The sequence below is a fragment of the Charadrius vociferus genome, unplaced genomic scaffold (assembly GCF_000708025.1).
Source record: "Charadrius vociferus isolate BGI_N301 unplaced genomic scaffold, ASM70802v2 scaffold108, whole genome shotgun sequence".
Lineage (NCBI taxonomy): Eukaryota > Metazoa > Chordata > Aves > Charadriiformes > Charadriidae > Charadrius > Charadrius vociferus.
This window is the reverse complement of record NW_009649770.1, coordinates 216,657-242,427: the sequence shown is the minus strand read 5'-3', so window position 1 is coordinate 242,427 and position 25,771 is coordinate 216,657. Positions and strand designations below refer to the sequence as shown.

Genomic DNA, 25,771 nt, shown 5'->3' with positions numbered 1-25,771 from the left:
ATTCGACTGGAGCCTGCTCTGGGCCATACACCGTACATACCCAGATTTAACTGCTGAACTTTCACCAAATAGCCTTCTCCAAACTCTCAACCTCTCGTTTCACAGATGAGAGTGCTGTCATGTCCTGTCTGCTACACGGTGAGGGCCGTGGGGGAGAAAACCTCATTTCCGTGTGGATTCAGAGCCTCATGCAAGAGTCCTGAGCGGGCCAGCCGCAAGGTGACTTCTCATTATCAGCACTGCCAAAGTCCGCTTACGGACATGAAATGTTTGTTGGGTAGTTATATATGAATTAGAAGACTCATCCATCTTCCTCCAGTAGTTATCCAGATTCAAGTTAATCATCTCATGACATATTTAATCATTTCATGACATTGTCACACCAGCTCTGCCTCTGTGACTTGTGTCCTCCTCTGCCATCCACTCTTTTGCCCAAGTCTACACCATTTCTGGAACATTTGCAAAACTCACCTATGCTGTCAATGAAACACCTGCTCATAACAAATGGAAGCCCAAAACACTTCACAGGGCATCTATAGAACAAGAGGGTTACGAAAGAATAACTAGTTGCTACACAGAAAAAAAGAACTTTAAAGAAAAGTCAATCAAAAGAAACCCCAGAAAAGACGGTAGGAAAGGAAAGCAAATAAAAGACCTGACATATTAGATGGGAACCAAAAATAATGTTGCTCTTGGTCATCTTGGGATCTAGTAATTACATCGGTTTTGAAATACTTTGAAAAGTGCTGTGGAAATACACAGCAAACTGGATCACAGTTGACAAGAAAAGCCATTTTGTTTTATTGTTTTCAAGCCAGCCAAATTCACGTCATCTGTGAAATGTTTATCACCCAGGGTAAGAACAGCAATTCATCCTGCAGATTTATGTTTACAAGCATTTTGGAACAAATGTTCCTATTTGAACACCCATATGAACCATAAGCATCCAATATGTTTGGATCACTACATATAGTTTTTGTTAGCAGATCTTTAACTTTGTGAACAATGTTTTACCAAATCATTGTGGCACTACTATATACCCTGCAGGAACAGAGCACGGAGCGTGTGTGACAACTCCCACATATTCACCAGGGAGTGTTTCTTTCCACCTACATGAAACCATAGGTCTATTTCTTTTAATTCGTAAAAGCAAACGGCATCCATCTATTTCTGGCATTTATGTGACTGCTGTAGTATGCGAGTCCCTCGCCCTTTAACATATTTATCCATCCGCCCCGCAGATGCACAGCTGTCAGCAGCATAAGGAGGTCATACAAAATTTCAGGAACTGAACACAACACTTCCAGTTCCACTAACCCACATCATTTCTAAATTTAAATATGCTTCCCTGGCCTCCGGACATGTAAAGTACCAACCTACAACATGGAACAGGGGCAGTTTATATCAAAAGTGCTGAACACCACTCACTGCAATAGATAGTTATTGATAATGTTACTATGTCACAAAAAATATTTTATAAAGAAATAGGTAAAACATGTCTAACAGCACTAATGTTTTACTGAAACGCAGTACTTGACTGTAAAAATATCATCAAACCCCCTATCGGTACCGATATCACCATGTAAGCTTAGTTCTTGGGTAGAATTTAAAAGCAGCCTAACAGGTGGTGAAGTCTTTCAGCTTTCCTTCTGGATCACTATTCACTTGGTGAGATTAACTGCTGGGCAAGGAATAACTTCACTCTGGATCTGAAACTTCACAGTTCAGAAATCCCAATACCAAGGGACAACCATAATCTCCAAGACAACACACACTGCAAAGCCAGGATGATAGGTCACCTGCAAAGGGCTTTACTCCATCTTGCAGGAAACTCGAGTCAGGTAACTCAGAAGTCTGTATTTATCTATAAGTGCAGGACTTCCAATGAACAGAAATGTGAAATAATTATTCCATTTAAAACTGGTAAAAACAGCATCATGAAATAACTGCAACCCTAATTTAAAAAGAAAAAAAAATAGCTATAGATAGAAGAAGGTTCATTATTAGAAATATAGTTAGTATTATTAACTAATTTTATACCTCACATCTAACACCAACAGGAAATATTACAGATGCAGATTTATATACAGCATTTCCTTGAAGTTATAGACTTCAATAGTTGTCTCCGCAAATTGCCGAGTTTTTATTGTTTTTAAGAAAAAGATTTCATTTTGAAACTAATAACATCAACCTTCAGGTCTTCTTAGACATTGTGATTTCTTAAATAGAAATGGTTTCATGTCTAACCCGTTCATTCACATTTACTTACTAGCAACTGAATAATGATTCTACAAGCCTTACAAATATAAAGCCATTAACAAAGAATCTTAAACAGTAACTTAATGAACATGACTGAAAATTTTTTGTTAGGTGGGGTTTTTTTATTACTATTGTTTCCTGACATTAGCCCCTAAATACATTCATAGCAGAGACAGCTGCTTCCTCCGCCAGGATTGTCATAACAAAAAGGCAGTCATGTGCAAGAAAACTTTTACTCCCCAGTAGGATTAGGCAGCAAGTTTGGATCAAAAGAGCATACCAGTTACCTTACCTGACCCTTCAAACAAAATCACCAATATCTAATTCATATTGAAATAGGACAACACTTCAATTAACTGGCCAGAGAAAAGCCCTGCCTCAGAGTTTTCTTTCTTGCAATCAAAGCAACAAATCTTTTGTAAGTAGGTAAAGCAGATACCTGCACAATTGGCTTCACAGTACATTTCTCCCATCCTTCTCAGTCATTCTCCTGAGAGTGCTGCGTGCCTAACTTATTGGCAAGGGCTTGCTGCTTATCCCCCCCGCCTGAACATTAACCCTTAATTATACTTCCCAGCTGCGCCACAAGAAGCGAGAGCACCACATCTTTGAAAAGGAATGCGAGCTCAAGGCAGAGAGCTAAAAAAACAAACAAAACCACCACCAAGAACAACAACCCCCCCACCAAAACGGCTCAGATAACTGCGAGCCCCCTTATTCAGTGAATTATTCCAGGCAAACCACTTGACCTCCCTGCAGCAGCCATCTTCCTCGTAAGGCTGGTTTTAAAAGCAGGACCTAATCAATAACTGATGCTGCATATGACCTGAGCTTAAGCATAAATTAAATACAAAATAAAGCAGGTTCAAGGGTGAAACTCACGTACAGGGCTACTGAGGGGTCACAAAAAAAGTAGAAGGAAGAAGAAAAAAGGAAAAGAAAAAATCAATCTCATTTCTAAAGCTAATTTTCACACCAGAAAGACCCATTTCCCACCACACATCATGACAAGCAATTTTGAAGGTGTATGAAAAAATACTGTTTCGCTGCACTGAGAAGTAGACTGGATGCGGTGACGCGTACGTTGTACACCTGGAAATGTAGCAAGAACTGCTTATGGGGATCTTAACGCAAAACATTTGCCTTAAGAAATTTTGTGTACCATGTCACAGTTTTATATAGCCCATTCATTAGCTTATCTGTTTACATGAGTTACATTTTGGGGTTTGGTGGTTTGTTTGTTGTTTTGTGGGGGTTTTTTTTGTTTTTTTTTTTTTTTTAAAGCATCATTCTGTATTCCAGTATTAACTACCACAACTGCCTTATAAGCAACTTCTGGTTGACAGGATATTGAGGCAGAATTACATAGGAAAATAATCTTGATCATTCCTGAAAGTCTCATGTTCCTTCAAAAGAGCAATTAAGAAATCTTCACTTTCCTAGTAAAACAAGAGAAAGGAAGAAGGATTCTCAGAGTGAGACTAGCACCTTGGACAAGCCGTGTACGCATATTATCATGGCGTTACTGTACTACTGTTCAATGATTTGGAAAAATAACTCCAAAAAGAGCTTTTAAAAAAAACCACAAAAGACTGGAGCAGAGGTTACTTCCACATGAAGATAGAATTCCCTCATTTGTTTCTTTGACATTTATGGGGCTACAAAAGGGTAAACAAAAGCAAAATTAGATCCCACAGGCTTTTGGTAGGAAAAAAAAAATGGAGGAAAATGATATTCAGTAGCAGAAATCAGTTGTACAAATGAGACCATCATCTAACGGCCCTTTCCAATGCTGCCACCTCGCATGCGGCTACGTTACCTGGTCTTAAACAAAAGGGTTTTTATTCTTGCCTACCTCAAAGCTATTTTAGTAAACCCATTCTCAGATTTACACCTAGATCATCAACTTTACGCTATTTCTATTAATCGCATAAGAGTTATTTGAGTGCCTGAGGATTCCCTCTGTGTTTAGGGTTAGATCCTTATTTTACATTGGAAGAAAACATTGCAGATCCAAGCACAAACACAATTTTTTGAAATAAAAGAAAACAAGGATCTGCCATGGGCTCTTCTTAATATCCATGTCGGATTTATATGATCTAAGCTTCTTTTGAGGAAATTTTCAAATGATGCAGCAATGTAGCTGTTTAAAAGGACTGTATAACATCCCTTGCTGTATAAACATAGCGAACAAATGTTCATATAAAACCAATTTATCATGAAAAGACTGTAAAATACAATTATACCATTAGGGTTTAATGCTTTTTTTCTCCAAAAATGTTTTCCTTTCAAGGCATAACAATTTTGGATTGAACTGAATTGCAGGTGGCTTCGTTTTCCTACAGCCACTTTATCTCACGGAGCCACCCAACTGCAAGATAGCAAAGCCATATAACAGACTGAATGAGAAACATAATCATTCCCTTCTGTGCTCTAAATGTGGCAAGAAACTATACAGGCTTTGTCGTCGCCGTCATCGTTTTAAATACCCGGTTCTGCTCTCGGCACAGCAAGCTGCAGCTGAGTTGAGGACTGACAATAGCCAAGCAGCAGCCTTGCTGAGGTGGGGTCAAGAAGGGGAGACATCCATCTAATTCTGTGGGCAGCGGTGCGGGGAATCTAGTCCCCCAGTTACTGAAATTAATTTCTCAGCCTAAGTCATTGCCTTCTGGAGAACACAGCTATCCGTTTACTTACCTGTTTTGCACTAGTGTTTTCATCACTTTTTTTAACAAAATTAGATTAAAAATAGTAACAGTGTTATCCTGAAAAAGCGATGCAATATTAATTAAGAACTGAGGAAGTCTTATTCACTTTAAAAGGTACAACAAATCCAGGAATACTGTTGTCTATTTACAAAATGAAATATCAAAACTTAATCCCAGTGAAGTGGTAAAACAACCTGAGACTGCAGAGACCCACAGTATCTCTGCCTCGACAGCCGAAAAGCACATTGGCTCTTCAAAACTGATTGTGAGCAGCAGGCTCTTCAAAACTGATGGTGTGCACTCCCTGCACATCCCTGCGCTGCAGGCGAGATCTCCCTTTTGCACAGAACTGGGCCTGCCCGACGAGTGCCACGGCAAAGCGTGGCGGTGCCACGGAACGAGCAGGCACTGCCCAGCTCCCGCTCTCGTGCCAAAAGACCCCTTTTCTCTCGAGCTAAAAGATGTATTGCGCTGACTGAAGAGCTGAGCTGAAACACAGGGGGAGAGGAGAAAGGGGGAAAAAAAAAAAAGAAAAAAAGAAAAAAGACGACCGAAGCTATGGTTTTAACTTTGTCCAGCTGGAAAGGTCAAGAGGAGAAGGCAAACTTTGTTCTGCTGGTGGACAGTATTTACAACCCCCATTTATTCATGGAGTCTGCACTAAAATGATATTGCTGTGCTGTTTTGGCTAGAGTCTGCGTGCGCTGACCCCTCCGTGCCCAGCACAGCACCGGAATAATTCCATACAAAAGGTTTGCATTAAATGTAATGAAGCAAATGACAAAATCAATAAACCTGGAATGGTGTGGCTATCATAAAAATGATGTAAATTCAGAGTTCACAGTGGTTATGAAGCTATTTAGAATTATAATTAAAACCAGTACTTTTTTTTTTTTCCCCCAGAATAAAAGCTCCTTTTGACAATCATAGATGAACACTACAGGAAATTTTCAACAAATGTATTCAAAATTAAGGTATGGCACACAGACAGCCTAAATTATCCAAAGACAAACTGTAGGCATAGGTTAGCCTAAAAAAAGTACCAAATAAAGAAAATTTGATTTTCATACTTTTTCAACTGATGTCACATCCCATTTTAATCAAGTTGTATATCAAAAGGACAGTAAGAATACCACATAGCCTGTTTTGAAATCATGGTATTTTCTGGAGTTTGTTTCTGTCAAAGAGACTTTTGTAAGACTATTACAACAAAAAAGGTCCAAATCTGCTATTCATTACTCTCCGTACAAAAGCGGTGCTGTAGCATGGGTGCTGCATCTAAATTTATCTATGCTTTATTAGCCTAAAAGAATAATGAGCCCAGAAAGCACCGAGCAGAGCTCATGGAAATAAGTAAGCCCTGGAAATATCAATAGTCACCCTGACTTTTTGTAGCAGATTTCGAACCCCAGATAACGGATCCCATTCAGATTTAGGGGTGCTGTTTTCCTTTGTCAAGCTCTGGACACGGAGCTCGTGGCCTCATTAAAAAAATTACACCCATGTCACATTTAGGCAAGTGAATTATATACAACTTACATCTCTAGATTCTTGAAACTGATTTTTAAACTATTTTCCACCTAATCAAACAGAAAATTCACTACAAATCTTAAAAGTGATCGTCAAGCCTGGGGTTCTCACACCCAAACGCTGAACTTTTTCAGTCTCCTGTGCAAACTGTTCACATGGCTGTGTCAGATGTGCTGTTTTCCTGACAGGAATGACACATCCATGTCACTCTTCAAAACCCCACTGATGACCAGCTTACAGAGCTGTATTGATACTGGCTATAGAAGAAGCCCTCTTAGGCAGAAGGCGGCAATAAATTAAGCGAAATAGAAAGCACAGGAAAGATCAGAACAGAATTTGAAGTAGATGGAAAGGACAACTCAGGCCCATGTGGTACATTTCATCTTTCTTGTCATCAGCATTAGGATTTTACCATAACAACAAGGAAAGTGCAGCCTTCAAATGGTGCTTGAAATACATTTCCAGAAAAGGAAAAAACAATTGGTATTTATGCTTGTCTTATGCCTACAAGAAATATTTAGAAATCTATGGTTTGCCCCAAAATTGATCTTGAAAACAATATATATTGCAGTGGATATACCGAATACAGAAATTGGGTAAATCAAAATTATGTATAACCTTATTATGGGGGCAGTCAGCTCTGATTCACATCAGAAAAACTAAAATTATGAAAGTATTAAATGCCACCATACATACATCCCGCTACTAAATACTGCTGGCTTATGTACTTCTAATTTATAGGTAGAGATATTTCAGCTTTTATTTATCTGACATTTTACTCAGGGGAAAGCAACCTTTACAGTGAGGAAATCTGTTTCTCAGGAGTGATGGTTCAGCTCTTAATGAGTTGTCGGTGACAGATCCCTTGTGGCTAGTCAAGCCCACAACTACGGGCATCCATGAAACAAATACTTCCTGAAATGCAACTGGACAGGAGAACAGAGCCCACATCCACTCTACTTAATGCAGATGTTTTCATTTAAAAAAAAAAAAAAAAATCAGCAGTGCATTTTCAATCTGTGAAATCAATCTCAAGTGAAGTACCAGTGGTAGTTTAGCACATTCAACAGATTTAAGATCATTCTGAGCTGGTTCGTCCACCTGGTGTTTTATTTATTAGTGAGGGACATGGGAAAGGGGATTACATAAACCAAAACATGTTTTAAAAAATGCAAGTATAGTCTAATCACATTACCAAATATGACATACGTTTAAATACTTCATGAAATGGTTCTGGAGTTTCCCAGTATTTATCACGTGTGTTGCAGAATTTGCAGGTTATTAGTCTGCACATGTTTCTGCCATTGTTCCCTGATGCATTTGGGACCATCCCAAGTTGTTCAGGAAAAAAGGAAGGAGGCAGCATTCCCTTTAGCAGCTCTTCTCATAAAATACAGGAGTATCCTGCAGGTTGGGACCAAAACCTGCAGTTCACCATGTGAAGAGTTGACATGACACTACCGCATAACATTTGCAGAAACACGCTATCACGACTGAAATTAGCTCACTAGCTAGCAAGAGTACTGCTGAGCTGGCATCTTTTAGCATCAGTGGACAATGCAGAAATCACTCAAAACTTTCTTTCCAAGAAGGTAATTTTGAATAATGACTACTCCTTATGATGTTAAAAGAGATATATGCAAAAGTTTCAGGATTGTAATGACACTTGAAAACCACAGTATTTCTTGACAATCACTATAAACTGGTAGAGAGCACAGCTATTCAGAAGGCACTGCCGATGTGTACCGTCCTCTAGAAAAAACACAGAATTAACTCCTTATTCAAGACGCTTTGCTCACCCTCAGCCATCCTGCACAAGACTCCTCTGCAAGGGAAGGGATATAGGGGAAGCCTTCCCTATAGACAGGGCACGCGCCCTTGTGCCCAAGATGCTGCAGTTGTACGTCCCGTCAGGCAGTACAGATGGTGTACGTGTCGCCTGCCTTTCCCACTGCAGCGCGAATAACGAAAAACGGCTATGCTTATTCACTGTAGGCAGAGGAGAAACTGGTTAAAAGAATGCAGTTCCTTAATTAAAATTAAAGTTTTAATGTCTGCATTCCTAACAGGTTTACTCTTGGCTATGGCGGCAGCAGCTGTGATGTTCCTGATGGAAAGGGACAGGGAGAGCACTAAGGCACCTTCAGCTGGGCGCTAGCGAAAATGCACTCCCTCCCTATGCCTTCCTGCCTTCCAGAAGACAGGCTGCACAGCATCAGGTTTTCTTGCCTTTTTCTCTAATTTTTACTATAAGAGAAGTTATTTAGAAAGATCAGGCTAGGTAGATTTTAAAGGTTAGTGATTCAGAACTGAATAAGCTAGAAGAGAGAAAAGCAAAGGGATGATATATGCCAAACAGTATAGCCAGCAGCAGTTCCCCAAGCAAAACAGTGCCAGCCCGCCCGCCCCTGCAAAGGTGGGCCGTGACTCTCAAGAGGCAAACGAGGCAACCAACTCCAGCGTCACTTGGCATGCTGGCCCTTTGCCTGAGGCCAGCTGAAGATGTAAAGAAATACACATTACTGTATCACCAAATGTCCACTGCTAACACTCAGACTCTCTGCTTGGTCGGTTGTGCATATCTCACCTTAAATGCATTCTGCATTGTGTAGTTTGTAGGGAACGTGCACGTGCATTTCATTTAATCATATCTTTTTAATGAGCTAATTGCGAAATATATGCTTTTTGCATTTATTATAAGGGGTAGAACAGATGGCAAAACCTCAAAGTAATATATTCATAAAATTAACTCTCACTGCAGGTGATGTTTCTCCATAGAAGGTGGTAAGTTGGTAACGTGTTATTTTAATGTTATAATAATGCTGCATTACAATGGAATTTCTAGGAAAGCAAATGTGATGGGCAGAGATCCCTCTTGAATTCATTATGGTCACTATCACAATGAATCCCAATTACAGGAGACAGAAAGGAATACACTGTTGGAATACACTGAGTGCAGTGTGAATTTACGGATAAGCGGGAGAAAAATTATTTAAGGATTTTTAAGGCTAAAGTAGTAAGATCTTTTCACGCCCTAAAGCGGGCAAAAGGCTTGTCTCTAATATTTTCAAATAGTTGACTGTTTCAATACCTCTGATCTGTTTTGCCAGCTCTGAAAACACTCAAAAATACCAGCTGAGATCAAAGCAACCTGAATCTGTTCCACAATAGAAATTTATCCTTTCTTTAAATTTTCATGTATTCATATTTGATGAAGTGCATGAAAGGCACAATATATTTTAAATACAGACACATATCGTTCCGTCTATTGAAAGATACATAAGCAAATACACAAGCCAACATGTGATAATCAATTCTCCTCTAGCCATTTCATTGCTTTTATTTGAGGCCAACCACTGACTTCAGTAGACTTATTCCAGATTTTGCACCAAACGACTGGAAGATCTGGCCAACTGTTTATCTTCCTCCTTTTGTTTTATTTTACAGCAAACTGCAACAGTAACACTGAATACTGTACACAAATGTCAAAAAACTAAGGCCAGGAATTTCACAGGGCTCCGGATAATAGCTTCCCTTGAGAGCCCAGATTAAAGGAGTTCAGTTTTCAAGTGTAACATTTCACTAAGATATACTGCATATTTATGTACAGCAAATAATTCACAATCACTTGCTTTATTTCTTAGTGAAATGACTACACACAAATCAATCATTATTTCCTTGGATTTATTAATTTTTTAAACTTGACAGGTATGTTTAATTATTTCTATTCTATGTCTGAATGGCAAAAATTACAAATCTTCTCAGCAGTGCTGGCTGTGATGGATAAAAAAATGACATCAGAACGTTTTTATAATTTGTGTATGTGAATGCAAAATACCTCTAAACGTAAAGAGCAAGTTCAGCTTTTTCCAAAACCTGAATGTGCAATCTAGATGTTTAATTTTTGTAAATGTCACAAGGATCAATGCTAATAGTAGATGCATGCAGAAAAAGTACGAGTATCTTCCAGGAAAAGCCATTTAACAAATAAGAAACTGAAGCCAGTAGTCACAAAAATATTTTACACTACTCGCACAGCTTTGATTTTTCACATTGTGTGGGTAATGTAACCAATAGGAAAATAAATGTGTACTGACTTACAGAAGTATTAAATGTTACATATGTGCTGATGTACTTCTGCATTTTTTTTAAATTTTTTTTTTAAATCTAACCGCTAAATTTCTTCCTCCGAAGGAACATTTAGGGCTATAAGGAAGGATATTACCCACAATTTCCTAAGTGGCCCCAGGACGCAAGGAAAGCATCTTGCAGGCCTAGTAATATGAGCTATTATCTTATGTGTGGCTGAGAAATATTTAGACAGAAATGCAATGAGCCTGTATTATCATGACAGATGAACCTGTTAGTAGCTTGTGTTTTCTGAATCCCAAAGCTACAAAATTCTGTCTTATAGTCAAAGCCTGCAACAGGAGAAAGACAGATGCTGAATATGCACAGAACTGAGTTCCAGTGAATCAAGAACAAAAAAGGCAGCAACTCCTTACAGAAAAAGCAGTAACTGTGTAATTTCATGTGGTTCTGGCTCTGTGTGGTGTTCAAACAGGGTGTCTGTGCTGTCAGGTTGGCTCCCCCTCTCCTCTGCTGCTCTGTCACTCTCCCCAGGCATCCTCACTGCATACGTGTTCATGCTTTCCTTTCAGCGAATCATTTCATCTCCGTGGCGTGGAGATGTTGATGTGAAAGAGGGGACCATACACAGCAGAGCTTGAACCCTACAGATCGTGTGGACACAGGCTGGTCCCTACCACCTGGCCCTGCCACCAGCACCAGCTCCTTGATGTGGGTCATGGAGGCTGCATTGACACACACACCGACATCAAGTCTGCGCACTCTGTATATATGTGAGACGTACATTTGCGCTCTCACTGCTTACAGAAGTAGCTTTTCCTTCAGTCTCAAAGGTGCAAGATAGGAATGGGCAACAACGGAGCAAAGGCCTAGGGAAACACTACCAGAGTCTTGCCATTTCAGTCTCAGATCTCTGCTTGCTGGTTACGTCTCGGGCTATTGATTTTCCTTACTGCAATGCTGCAAAACAGAGCGACAAACTTCTGTGAAGAGACGGCAAAAGGACACAGGGCAGCAACTTGCCAGGAAGAGTAATTCTTTGAAACCTGTCCTGTCCATTTCTTATGGGGGAATGATCTCTGCAAGACAAGCAGCCCTAATATCGTCATGCCTCCAAGAATCACATTCCTACAGCGCTTTGCGATCCTCACTCAGCTTGATTGGTTATGTTCAGCTTCAGTCCTGAAGAGAGCACAGCGAGAGGAAGAGCTGGGAACGTTCTGCCAATAACCACCTGCAACACCTTAAAAGAACAGTTGTGGCTGTTACAGGATCTTTATTCAAGTGAACCTCTGCATATTCCGGGAATCTGGCTGCCCTCAATAAGGCGGGCTAGGCAGGCTAATTCAACAGCCACTGCAGGAACGCCTCACCAAACACTCACCTGAATGCCAGGATGCGATACCAGCAGGGTAAACGTGCAGAAATCCAAGAAGCGGCTCTGCATGGTTTTATGATGGAAGGCCACGGCTGACAGTGCTGAGTTAGCCCAAAGCTCAACAAGACCCAAATCCGTGTCCTTTCATTCTTGAAATAAATGTGCTTACTTGGGGCTACATTCCTGCAAGAAACATTTCCTGTTCTCTAAGCACGAAGTAACAGAAATTGAATACAGGTGCGCCCTGCAAGCTGGCCCTCTCTCGCCCTCGCTCATTCAACACTTTCAGGACCACTAAGTAGCATTTATGCATCTATTATACAACACGTTCAAAGTGTCACTTTATGCCAAATTCCCATTTAAGTTCACTACTGGTAATGAACATTAGGTGTTCGTGAAACTTTCTAAAAGCTTTGTAATTATTTCTATTCTTTAATTAGAGTAGGCTTACTAACTTATTCTTTGTGTGCAGATTCTTCCTTTGAATTTATAGTCAAACAGCAGAAAACACTTCATATGAAAATAATTCACACAACAAAATTTCCCCCCATCCGAGAGTTTCGAAACCTCATCTTGCCAGCCTCTGCTTTGGCTCTGGCTCGTGCAAAAACCCTGGCCTCCCTGACATTTAAACGCTCTTCTTTAACACAGCCCTTAGGCAAGCCCGTTTTCCTGCGCTCACCGCTCTGCTAAAAGAATGACAAAAGACAGAATGCTTTTACCATTTAAAAAGAAAGGCATGGTGAAAAATATCCTGAAACACTTCTTTCTGTAACACTTTTTTTTTTTTTTCTTTCCTATCATCTTAGCATTTACTTTTTTAACTAACCAAAATCATATCAGTGCCAAGCCTGTTCTGCACTCCTGGTGTTAGACAGACATCACCAAAGACTCATCGCTCAGCACGTGCAGCAGCACCTCTTCCCTTAAATTCAGGAACTTTTTTTTTTTTTTTACAGCAGTACGCTCCAACTGGACACAGCCTGCCACTTTGGGTTGCTTATTGCTATGGCCGTGCTGAGATCACGTAGTTCTCACAGGGTTTCCAAATGGCACCCACTGTAATTTATACCAAGCTTCACATTCAGGAGCCTGCATCCAAAATGAATTCATGCCCTGGCTTAGTCTATTGCATCAACTTCTCTGCATTTTTTCCTGAGGGAAGCTTTCCAAGATGCTGTTAAAGACAGCATTAATTAGGAGACATCCACGTGGTCTAGCACTTGCTGCGACCCTGTTATAATATCTACACAGATATTATTTTTGCCACGAGATTTGGGCACTTTATATATAAACTGGAAGAATTTGAGGCCATGTTAAACGTCAAGCCAAACAGACAGTTCTGTGCCAGCTTTTTCCTATATGAATTTTAAAGATAAACTGGAAAGGGTTGGGGAGTGTGGGAGAATAGGTAACTTTATTTCCTATGTCTAAAAGTCTCCAAGATCTCTCACAAACATGCTTTATAAGGTGAAGCAGCTCTGAGATAGTACATTAAATCTGCAAAGTGATAACCATAGAAACAGCCAACCCCGCTGCTATCACGTTAGCGCATATGTGTCAGAGAGTCACCAGGCGATTGGCAGTGCAGGTGTTCAAACAGCCGAATAGCACTGAAAGGCAAAGACTCATTCTCCTCCTCTAGGTGCTTGAACGCTCGGGCTCATTGGCGTGGTCATTTCTGTGACTCAGAAGGGAGCAATTTGGCTGCCAAATCTAGACCGAGAATGGGAATTGGCATGTTTAAGCCTACTGCTTAAAGCTTTAAGAGCTTTAAATATTAACTTGGTTCAACTTGCATCACACCTTACAGTTATTGCTGCAGAAATTTTAATGTGTTCCCAGCAACTAGTTGGCTCGAGATTTTGACACATTTCTCTCAGCAACTCATAGGCCACTGGTCTGTGTCTGGAAGCAACACTCACCTGGAACCACCCTGGACACATGATTCATCCATTCCTCATCATGAAAAATGGGCTAGAGATCTGAGTGAAAAATCTCCTTCTCCTGCTATTTATCTAAACAATCAGTAGTCATGGCTCACATCAGCAAACCTATTAATTAGACTACTAAGCTCTGTACTCCTGCTGAGCCAGGGCTTGGACTAGATGACCACCTAAGGTCACTTCCAAACAGAATTATTGTATGATTCTGTGATAACTTCAGTATTCCTGAAAGACAGAATCAGTGGCTACAGGGAAGCACTTCTGGCACTGTGGCTTTCACAGAAAAATAAGAGATAACTAACTTGACTGTCACAATTTTTTCGTTAAACCTTTAGATCCCAACAGTTATACCCGTAAGCACCCCAGCCAGCCATCCCTTGATACCAGCTCATTTAAAGGTGAGACCCTGGTTCCTTCTGCACTGAAATTGGATGCATAAATTAAAGAACACCTGTGATTTTCCTAACAGTTTGTCACAGGTGAAATCAACTCTGAATGGAAACTTTGCTATTTTCAATGAAGTTAGCCAACTAACAGTGAATAATAGCCAGGAAAGTTAGATTTTCTGAAACAAAACACCATCTATTGTTCCTCTAGATTACACAATGTAAGTAAAGTTCATAGTAACGTGACAAAAAAAGCCACGCTTCTGTCTAAAATCCACAAACTTCTTCCCAGTATAAACTATATTTCCCAGCATTTTCCTGTGCCTTAAAAACTAGACCTGCTCACACGGGTCCTCTGATGCTCTTCCACTGAAGAGGTACGTTAGGGTAGAGGCTTAGAAGAGTTTAACTGGCTCCTCAAAATGTATTTTCTCAGGCTGACAGTCAGGTAAAAAAGTCTTCATACCAGAAGAGCAAAAGACACTGTTGAATATACACGAAGTAACAAACCATTGAAGAAACACAAGCTTAGTATGCTGAATGTCTGCAGATACAGCTGTAAATGTTATATGACGTGTTAAAGTGTTCACGTTCTGTCTACCCCAAAGCCTTGCACAGTGCTCAGAGAGAGCAGGGGGCACCTAACAGCGTTGCTGTGCCTGTTTTCCACTTGCGGCGAAGTCCTGCTTTGGTCTTTTGCAATACTGTCTCCCTGGCACAAATCCAGTGATGTGATATTGCCTGCAACACAGCATCACCAGAGACAGTGCAAAAATTGTGCTTTGCCCTTGGATGCAAATGTGGTCATGCTCTGACTCACACTGACTGCCCTTAACAGTCTCCATGCTGCCTATAGAAAAAAATTTAGGCTGGACGCTAAAGAGGTTGTTTGTGGGGCAAAAAATGAAAACAGAGCACAGGTATGTTGCAAGATTGTTCATAGAAAAGTGCTTCTTTTCAGATCTACTTCAGCTTATTCTTGTACTAAATAAACCAAAAAAATCCACACTGTGCTATGCCTACAATATTTAACATGGTGGGATATCAGCTTTCAGCTACTGGTGTGGTAACACAGTGCTAATACTAATGGCTCTGAAATGGTTCTGAGAGTGGCTACAAGTTTTCTCAGGAAATCCCGACTCTGCCAACTTGCTGGCTGTTATTTCCTATTTCAATTCACGTAGTATTGACTCTAATGATGCCAATGGTGTGTCACCGTGTGGGCGTGCACAAAAATGCATTTCTGGCATGTAACATATAAGCATCCTCTAGTAGCTCTGGAAATACACAGCTGAAGTCTTTATTTACACATATTTCAGACTGTATATTATAGAAAATGGCTAGGGCTGACTAGCTTCATTAGCAGAAACAGCAAAACCCGCTTTTCTCTCTTTAATGGCTTTTAAAAATTCCTTTGAATTTCAATACGGACTGTCAAAGCAGGCACAGTTAATTCCCCACGTTATCTTTTCATTTTCTGTTATCTGTGCTAAACTACTGTACCTGCATGCCACATTTTGCTATATTTACTTCCCACCCAAATGGTGGGACAGAAAATTTAATCTAAGTGAAATATGTCAATTTCACCCCCAAACTCTACCAGGTCTTTTCTTATGAATATCTTGCTTCAGGGCTCGGACCATGATTTCACTGACTTTTGGAGGATGATATTGCAAGGAGGGGTAAAGCCCTTAAGTATACTTCTTCCTTTGCTCAAAACCTCCCCAGGTGCATGGGACCAACGCAGCACCTGAGGCCCTTGACGATAACCTGCTGCACACAGCAGGGTCCACAGCTCCCTTTTGTGTTGCACAGAGCTAACCGCGTGGTACTCGGACAAATCGTAGCAGCCAGATGGAACCTAGAGAGAATGTTTTTCACCACAAATATTAATGAAGTTGTCACTTACAAGTTCTTCACATCAATGATTCCTCGAAAGGCCTTTCTAGGGATTCCTTTTATCTGGTTTTCACTCAGGTCTCTGAATAAGGGAAGAAGAAAAAAAAACAACATTGTATTAACAAAAAGAACACATTTCTCAAATCTACATGAGATAATGGAATATAAACATGCTTGGAAAAGTAAATGTTTCTGGATTTGTTACACCAGACAGTGTTTCCAATTTTCTTTATCTCCTCTAGAGGTCTGTAGCATGAGCTGCAATGACTCTCCAACGAAAACCACCAGAATTCGTGATAGAAATGACAGAACTTCCAGAAAACATCACTCAGTGTGGTCACGACACTGGCACAATGCCATGATTCGCTGTCAGAGCTCCTGCAGCCAAATCTTATGCCTTGAAATTGCAACCCCATAGTGTAAATGCAATTTTCTCACCATGCTCCTGATTGCTTACCGACTGCAAAAATACTTGGCCACCCCTGCTCAGACAGCAGCCCCTTATTCAAAATTAATATTCAGGGAAAACACGGCAGTTTTGTAAATTTACAGTGAAAAGATCTTGATCCACTGCATTAAAAAACCCCCACCGCATTGTGTATCAATGGCAACGACAGAATTTTTAGCCTTGTTTAAACAAAACCAACCAAACAACAGCTATTCAAATTATCTTTCTAGTACTTAAAGATTTCAAAATGTTTCAATTTAAATCATTACATCTGCATTGTGAGTGCAGGTGGAGCAATGAGCACTGCAGGTTACTGTTTTCTGTTACACAACCTGCATTCAGTTACTTTTTCCTTTGACGCACTATAAATATTTCCACTAGAATTTTCCAAGCTCGCAATCATCTACCAGTGGCAATGGAGGCAGGAAGGAGGGCATCAGCAATGGGAGGGAAACGGACAGAAAATCAGAAAGGTGGAATCTTTTCAGGCTAAGGAAAAGCAGCACTCACAGTGACTTCTTTGCTGGTGCTCGGTCAGCATGGAAAAGAGGGAGTGATTTCACTGCGGTTTAGGGTACAAAGTGGAGGGAAGACGGACGTGTGAGAATATGAAAGGAAGGCAGAAGAGTGGGAAAGAAAAATGGAAGAAATAAGCAAATGGAGAAAATGGAAGGCAGACGGATGGCTGGAGAAAAGGACAAAGAAAGGTGATACCACGGCACAGGATATTACACAGTGCATCATCTGGTGTGACTATGTCTCTATGTTATAGAAGCCCAAGACTTTGCCCCATTTTCACAAAGAAACTCTGGCTTTCTAATGATTATTAGGATGGAATGGCAGTCATCTGTACTCACCACCAGATACTCTTTTCTGTAAGTACATTTTGTGTTGCAGCAAGCCTCCTTTCTAGTCTCCACCAAATTGGCTTTATCAAATGAGAGGCCAGAAATCAGAGCCCGTCACAAAAGCCCACATTGACACTGCAGGTCAAGACATGTCACACAGGGCTTTCTTCTGCTTTCCATCAGGCAGAGTGAAAAAAAAGGGGACTATGTCCTTGTCATGAGTCTAATTCAATTTATACCAGTCATGCAGTCTACATCAAATTCTCAAAGTAGCCACAATTGTCCATTCAGACTATCACAAACAAAAAAGTGCTGCTGGATACAAGTCTCTTTTTCAAGCCAGATTAAAATTCTTTGTGACCTTCACAATTTGTTTAACACTGATCCACACCCTGACCCTTCCTTCACCTCCCCTTTCTTTTGCCAGCAACAAAATATTAGTTCTTTAAAGACAGACCTTCAACCCAGACAAATGATCAGGCAACCCGAACGGAGAAGAGTCGAAAGTAAAGTGTATTTCAGACCTATAAGAAGGAAGCCTTATGCTGAAGACCGATTTCATGACAGGGAGTCACTTAGGTGTGACAGCAATGCACAGCAGAGCTACAGCCAGTGGTGAAAGGGTGACCAAATGGCTTAGGAAGGCAAAAATCAGTAAGATCTGACAGCAAGAGACATGCAAAGCAGAACAAGAAGGGCCTGAAAAAGTAGAGTTGTGTGATCAAATAAAACCACACTAAACCCACCAACAGCTCAAGTTGTACGTGGCTGGCATTTTATTGTGTATTATTTCCAACCAGGTTTAAAAATAAATTAGGTTTTCAAGTATTTTTTTCCTAATATTATTGTTGTCTAAAATGGCTATTTTATATTTTTGCTTTCTGCTTTGTCTTTGTGCTCAGCTCTCACTTGCAGTCAGGCAAAAACAGGGGACTGTAGGAAATTCATCCATTTTCTATGGCAATCTTCTTGTAAATTGTATTAATTTTATTTTCCATTTAGGCACTTTCCTCTAGCTAACAACACTGCCTCTCTAAACCTCCAGGATCGTGGACTGATTTCATAAATATCTCTAGTGGTCTGAAGAAGTGAGAGCCTGCATGGCATTAGTGACACAGCATGGAAGAAATTTCACAACTGCATGCTTCGTTTTCCGTAACTGCCTTCTCACAATTATAATCATCCCTTTTTGAGATGTAGGAATAGTGCTTATCTCTGCTTCCTAACACTGTGCCAAACTCTTGTTAAGCATCTTTCAGAAGCAAGCAAACACCAACCAGACTCAGCCCATGCACTTCACAAAATTTGCTCCGAGGGAGCAGAAGGCTGTAACAGGCAACTTGTCTACATAGTTTATCCTAAAGTTTCAGCTTTTCATTCCCTACTTCTCATAACAGACATAATGGGAAGCTCTCTCCGACAGTATGTAAAATAAATATTAGTTACTAATAGTAATGGCAGAAAACTAGATGAATGAATGTGAAGCCAAAACAAAACCAAACCCTAAACAGACACAAAAAAAAAGAACTGTGGTATTCAGGTAAAAATAAACAATGAATCTGATGAAAAATACATTATGATCACTAATATATTTCCTATTTCTTAGACGAAGGTTTCAAGTCATCTGTTTCTGTACTGGATCAGAAGTCCAATGCCTGGGTGCATGACAGATCCTAAGGAGGAAATCTGAAAAATTCCAGCTTTAAAGAAACATACATTTCCAAAAATTCTCACCCTAACAGAAAACATTAGAGAGCTGACCAAAAGCACTTGACCTAAGGACCAAATAAAATGTGCTAGGACGTGAGCAGCACCCCCCTTCACAGCAAGCCCAGCAACGACAGAAACATCTTCATCTGCATCCTCATAAAATAGACATGTTGAGCTAAATGAATGTTTTGCGATTAAATTATTCTTCCTGTTATTTTGAAAAACACAGGCAAGTTTCACGCAGTCCAGCCTGCCACGCAGCTTTCAAGCAGAGCAAATGGCACAGAGATTCTGCAACCAGCCACTGCCTAGGTAAAGTGCAGTCTCTTTTGGGAAGTGTCCCCCTGCCTCCTTCATACAGGGGGGTCCTGTCCGATGGAAACACGCTTGAAGAGGCCTCGGCAGCAGATCACAGAGGAACCAACTAGGAGAAAAGCACAGAAGGCGCCGATACTGGATACGTTCAACCAACAGCTTGCACCGCCAGCAGCGTGCGGTGAACGCCCCTAAAGAAAAAGCACTCTGATTTCAGAGATGGGCAAACAGAGCCAGAGAGATGTTAAAGAACTTTGACTTCAAGTTTGCATAGATCAGAGACACAGGAGCTAACAAAATCCAGCAGCTGTGGCTCACATGCCCTCACAGCACTGCAGACCACACGGTAGTCTAACCCAGACTCAAACAAGAGTTGGCACAAGTCAATAGGGTTTTTTAGTTCTTATTTTAATTTAACTAAAATGCTTTGGACATAGATTAACTCCCTTTGCAAGTATAATGTTGTTTTCCTGATTTTCAAATGTGAATTGCAAGAGCAATACTGATAAAAGGATTGCAAAAGGAAAAAAAGACCCACCCAAAATTGCTGATGTTTTCTAAGTGCCTCTGTAGTCTTTGCTACAATGCTGGGGTTTAGCTTCCTGCTTTAACACTGGTTATTGCATCCTAAGTGAAATTTCAACTGTCTAAAATAGCAATATAAGACATTAAGACTCTTTTTTTTTTTTTTTTAATTTGCCAGTGACAGTGCATAAATCAGTTAATTGGAATGCAGACCATACAAACATTCATGAAATAAGAGTCTTCACTTGAACTACACATCTAAACCATTAAAATAGCTGCTTTAATACAACTTGCAAAGTTGCAGTGGTACTGAAAATAAGTTGTACTATATGAAAACAAAAAAAATCAACACTGATAGCATTATGCTTAGGTTGTCTCTCTTTTCAAAAGCAAACAAAAAAAAAAAACCCTTTGAGCATTTAGCAGTTATTTTCCAGATCTTTTTGGCATACAGATTCTAAAATTTACAAAGACTATTTTTAAACAAAGAACTGCCTGAAAAGCAGCTTGATTAAGAAGTATTTATTGTGGTTGAACACTACTCTCTTATTATTTGTCCCACTGAAATGTGCTAAAAGAAAGATCACCATTCAGTGTTATCTAATAAAAAACTAGACGTGCCTTTAATGTCTAAAAAGTTTAATGTGAAGACTTAAAGAACTAGTCATCAAGAGCAAATGATTCACAGCCAAGCATGTATCTTTCCCAGTTCGTTATTATATGTTGATCTCATAATAAAAGCAGCAAACTCAGAGTTAACCATTAACACAGGGAACCAATGTTCAGCTAAAATGAAGGAAAAATCCAGAATACTGATTCCTTCAAGCACGTTCTAGCTTATCCCCAATTCAATTGCTTCTTGGAATAAGAAAGGAGAGCTCACACTCAACTCTCTTTGTAGTGGCTGATACAAAACCGTAAGGCAAATGCTGCTTGATTCAACCGTATAGAGAGCTTGAGAGTGCAAAATAACCAATTGTTTCCTGCCTGACACAATAACATTGGCAAGTTTACATTGTTTAGTTTTATTTTGCAAAGCAAGCAACAGAAAGGTACGAATACAGATTTTAAGAAAATGTTGGCTGCCACCAACGCTAAACAATAAATACTTAGCCCACTAGCTTCATTCCAGCTACAGAATTCGCAGCTGAGAAAATAGAAATTAGTTAATCCACGTTGGTAGCTTGTCTACATTCTTTTACCAAATAGGATTTTTGGGTTAAAAACATTTCTGTCTTACACATTTACCAAAATAAAATAAAAAAAAATTTTGAGGTTTTGTGCTTTAAAGTTTAGTGACTATTCTTCAACCCAACATTTCTTTACAACTGGACAAACAGCAGGCTGAACTACTCCGCAAAAGGTCACATACTTAACACAACCTGGTCACTGCAATTTGTCTCATTAGAATTAGTTTTAATTTGTGCAGCATGTTACACGTAAACTCTATCTTACACCGGTTTACTAAATTAAATAATACAATTAAGGAGTTAAAGAGTAACAGATGGGGGAAATTAGAGAGTATAATCTGAAGAGAATAGGTATCTTTAAGTAATACATAAAAAATAAGCAAGTCAGTGAAGTGGGGAATGATACAAGTCAGCTTTTTCATAGAGCAAAAGCTGGAGGGAAGATAACTGCTACAGACAGTGAAGAGAGGGAAAAGGGACCAATACTTCCTAAGGGAAGAGTTTGCAAGACAAAAATGAGGTAACGCGCAAAGAGATAGAAAGACAAAGGAAATCCACAGGGAAAAAAGAAGTTTATTACTCAATTATAACTGTAACAATTCCAGTATAGAAAATTCTCAGTGTTTTCTTTTAACTAAAGGCTTGACATTCCCAAGGAAGCTTTGTTGTCTCACAGAGTTTTTATTACCATCCACAACAACCTGCAATGCCTCAACCCCTGCTTAACCTCAAGCATGGCATAACCAGGATCATAAAACCAGAAGCAAAACGGCTGCAGCACAGATTCCTTTCTTATTGCTACAGTTTCTTCTTGCCCCCCAACACAATGCCCCTTCCAAGTAGTGAGCAATATTACAGTTAATCTGGTCACATCCTCCTACGCCGCTCCAGCCACTTATTCTCAGGAAGCAGTGCAGAAGGATGCAGATCTGTCTCCTCTCCAATAAATGTACTCTTGCAAAGGCTGCTGTGCCTTAGAAGTGCGTTAAGAAACCTGAGCCAAGAGAGCGATCACCGGGCTTGAGGTATGCAAGAACTGGAGCTGAATTACTTGTGCGGTAAATGCATCTGGAGGTACAGGTGCCAGTATGCACAAGCTCAAGGAGGCAGACGTTCTGATCAGATCAAAACAGACTGTCAATATCTTCAACCACTTTTTCTTTTTAAATGCCTTTGTATCACATTAAGCCGGCATTTCAGTCGCAGCAAAGAACAGAAGAAGAATTTTTCCTGCTCTGCATGGCAGTTTCTTAATGGTTAAAAATAATATTTAACACTTTCAATGGCTAAATACTATTCTTATCTAGGAGCTATTGCCCTAGTAATTCCAAACCTGTTCAATATTAGGGTTTTTCCTGATCTATGGATGGATTAACAAATAACTGAGTGAGCTGTTGAGTAATTCAGTAACTTTGAGCCTTGTAAATATGCAAGATACATTCACGATATTTATCATCTTCCAGGTGGGAAAAGCATTGACCAAACCAGCTCACTACAACCGTAATGAGAACAAGCTGTGACAAGCCTGACACTCACATCAGCACCTCTATGCTCAGGAGGGGCCTTACGTGCTCAGTGAAGCAATGGTTCTCCCTTCCCGTATGTTTGGTGTAAAAGACGATAGTTACCATAAAGTAGCAGTTATAGCTTTCTGTCTAAAAAGAAAAATGGATACGTCTTGTTGCCGATGGGCTACAAGGCAAGAGCTGAAGAACAATAGTATTATATAGCATTTACTTGGTGGAAACTTGGCATCACTGCTGATTTTCTAAAAGGAAAAAAATTCCTTCCTGCTACTACTGCAGTAAAAGTATAGATGTTGACAGCATCCAAGTTCTGCAAAACAAGAGCAAGTCCTACAGCTGTTTTGCACCCTGAACAATGCAAGGTGATTGTGTTTTTTCTAAATATAATACAGCTGGCCCTTAATTCACACTCTTGAAAGCCGTTGAGAAATTCTTTCTAGTTTTGTTTTTGTTGGTTTGAAGGGAGCGAATTTAGCTCAAAAATTCCAATTAAACCAGTCCTCGCTGCTGTCACACAGTCACGCACTACTGCACAAGTACTACTGCTAAGCTTCCAGAAGATAAACACCAGGATTTCTTGTTGATCTGGTTTTACTGTGAGGTGATAGATGCTAACTCTACACTTCTATACTTCACCATTCACCCAACGCTTCCCGTGGTCTAGCTAACCCAAGTCACAGACACACACTCTCATTCTGAGGAACAAGACACTGAAGAGAGGCTGGGCTTAAACACTGTGGAAGGGTGTTTGCTAAGGAATCAAAGAGTAAAAATATCTCAGCAGTAGATAATTATTTCAGCATCATCTTCTGCCTTCTCCAAGGCCCATCTGGTAATAAGAACCCTTCAAGAGCTCCAACCTGCATAGACTTTGACAGATTCATGACTCTGTCCTGACACAACTCCAGGGATTACTCAAGTACATTGTAAAGTCTTTCTAAACATTTAAAAGAACATAGGATACATATCTGTGCATGCTTCATAAGAGGTCTTAAAATTTCTTAGTTACTTAAAACAAACAAACAAAAAAAATCCCACTGTTTCACTCTGTTAGACACAGTGCTACAACATTTGGCTGTCAATGCACCCAACACAAAACCAGAAAAAAATTAATTCTACTAGAATATCTCTAACAAGATTAGTAAATATTTTTATATTATTTTAAATGAACTGTAAAAATAATCTGTGTCAATGCTCAATTAAAGGCCACATTTGTCTTTATGACTTTTACAATTCTTCCTCCCTCCTCCTGCCATTTCCAAAACGCCGAGCAAACACCGATCAGACGGCATTTAGGAGACCTATTTTAAAACCACCCATATTGAGACAGATCAGAATTTTCATTTTAGAAAGAAGCATCTGTTTTGTCTTTTGGAACATAAGCACAGAAATTAAATTCTACCTTACTGTCTTTCTACTCAACTTTGGACGTGTCCAGGAGCAGGCTTTGGAAAGTCACTGCCCGTGGACTCAGAGGAAACACTTAAAGAGGAGCACCCCTCTAGAAATACAATAAAGTTTCTGACTACTAAATGACAATAAAGCCTCTTTATTAGTAGTATTTAACGTAGGTCTTCAGTGCTTTACGAAATGGTATCAACATAATTAATCCTTTTTTGTACAGGGGATAACGAGACGCAATGCGAGGCAGTCTGTGAGTAGAGCAGGGTGCTCCAGCAGGGTGCAGGAAGAGAAAAAAAACCAACCTTGAAAGTCATATACATTAGGTATTCCATTTTATGCAATTTATACACTAAGTCTTACCACATGTGGTGAGATTGGCCTGCCAGCAGAGAAACAGTATGCACAATTCTGACAATTTATTTGAGAGAGATTCATTTTGACAGAAAAATCTCTTTTACTGTGGAATGATCCAGAGCTACTATGCATTTGCAACTGGATCACTGACAAAACAAGGTGATCCCAACGCGATGTTATTCCTACACAACACCAAATTCTACCAATGCGTTTCTCTTCCACTGTTCTCCGACCAAGTGAGATTACAATACAGTGGCACTAAAATGATTTAGTAGGAACAACATACACCTCAAAGAGGTAGGAGTGAAGCACTGCCAGCAGTGCGAAGAAATTCATCTCCCAGTAATTTTCTGTTTTTATAAATATTTGCTTGCTGATAAAACAATGTGACTTCTCACTGCTTATTAATGTCAATACTTTCTTAAGTAGAAATTCAGCTATATGGAGGTTCCTTTATTTTAAGCTAATTTAAAAAAAAACCAACAAGTTTTATACTCTTGACCTGTTGTCTGTTGAGCTGTGTTGAAAGAAATTCTATGCATTTGCAAATCCTAAAAATCAGTAGGCAATATTACCCTCTTCTCATCTCCGCAGACCAAAACTGAACCTCTGTTTAAGCCAGGCTGACCACCTAGCAAAAAGATTTTTTGCAGTTTATTGGTTATATCTTTTTTAAAAATATGGTGAGTTTTTATTCTGGGAGATAAATATGTGAAATCATAAAGTCTGAAACATGAGCTCATAAACTGTGTAACTGATCAACATCTGGAGGAAGACTCGCTCTTTAATGATCTTTCTTACCTAATTCTGCCTTTGTTAATGATGAGTGTTTTTATAGTAAAGAATTTTTTGCACTTTACCGATATATTCAGAAGAATACCTCCCTGACCAGGTACATTCTGGTGCACCTAACCATCACACAGTAGAATGAAAATAATGGTCATAACAGTAGTTATTTAATTCAGGCTGTGATCCTGTACTTCAGCTATGAAAATAGACTGTTTTCGTAGGAGTAAGCAGCAATTGCATGTGTAAAGATCCATGCTTTATTTTTTATGAAGTTCTCCTAAAAGAGGCCAATTATTTAATTTGTTTACGTGATCACCGTAGGCATTTCTATGGCTATATACAAGTAATAAAAATGATACAGAATCCATGGATAGTAAAAACAACTACAGTGACATTCCATTTATTCTAGTGAGGCAGAAGTGAATTGCAAATTATTTGAATGCACTGCAGTGAGAAAACAACATTCT

At 39.7% G+C, this 25,771-nt stretch overlaps 1 protein-coding gene across 1 annotated transcript in view; it reads right to left on the bottom strand.

Annotated features, from left to right (window-relative positions):
* The window catches only part of SLIT3 (slit homolog 3 (Drosophila)), a gene marked incomplete at its 5' end in the record, with an annotated part of 473,057 nt that overhangs the window by 236,362 nt on the left and 210,924 nt on the right, over positions 1-25,771 (bottom strand). The window contains one exon of the mRNA XM_009890879.1: positions 16,206-16,277. Within this exon, the coding sequence (XP_009889181.1) occupies positions 16,206-16,277 (72 nt within the window). The remainder of the gene's footprint in view (positions 1-16,205; positions 16,278-25,771) is intronic.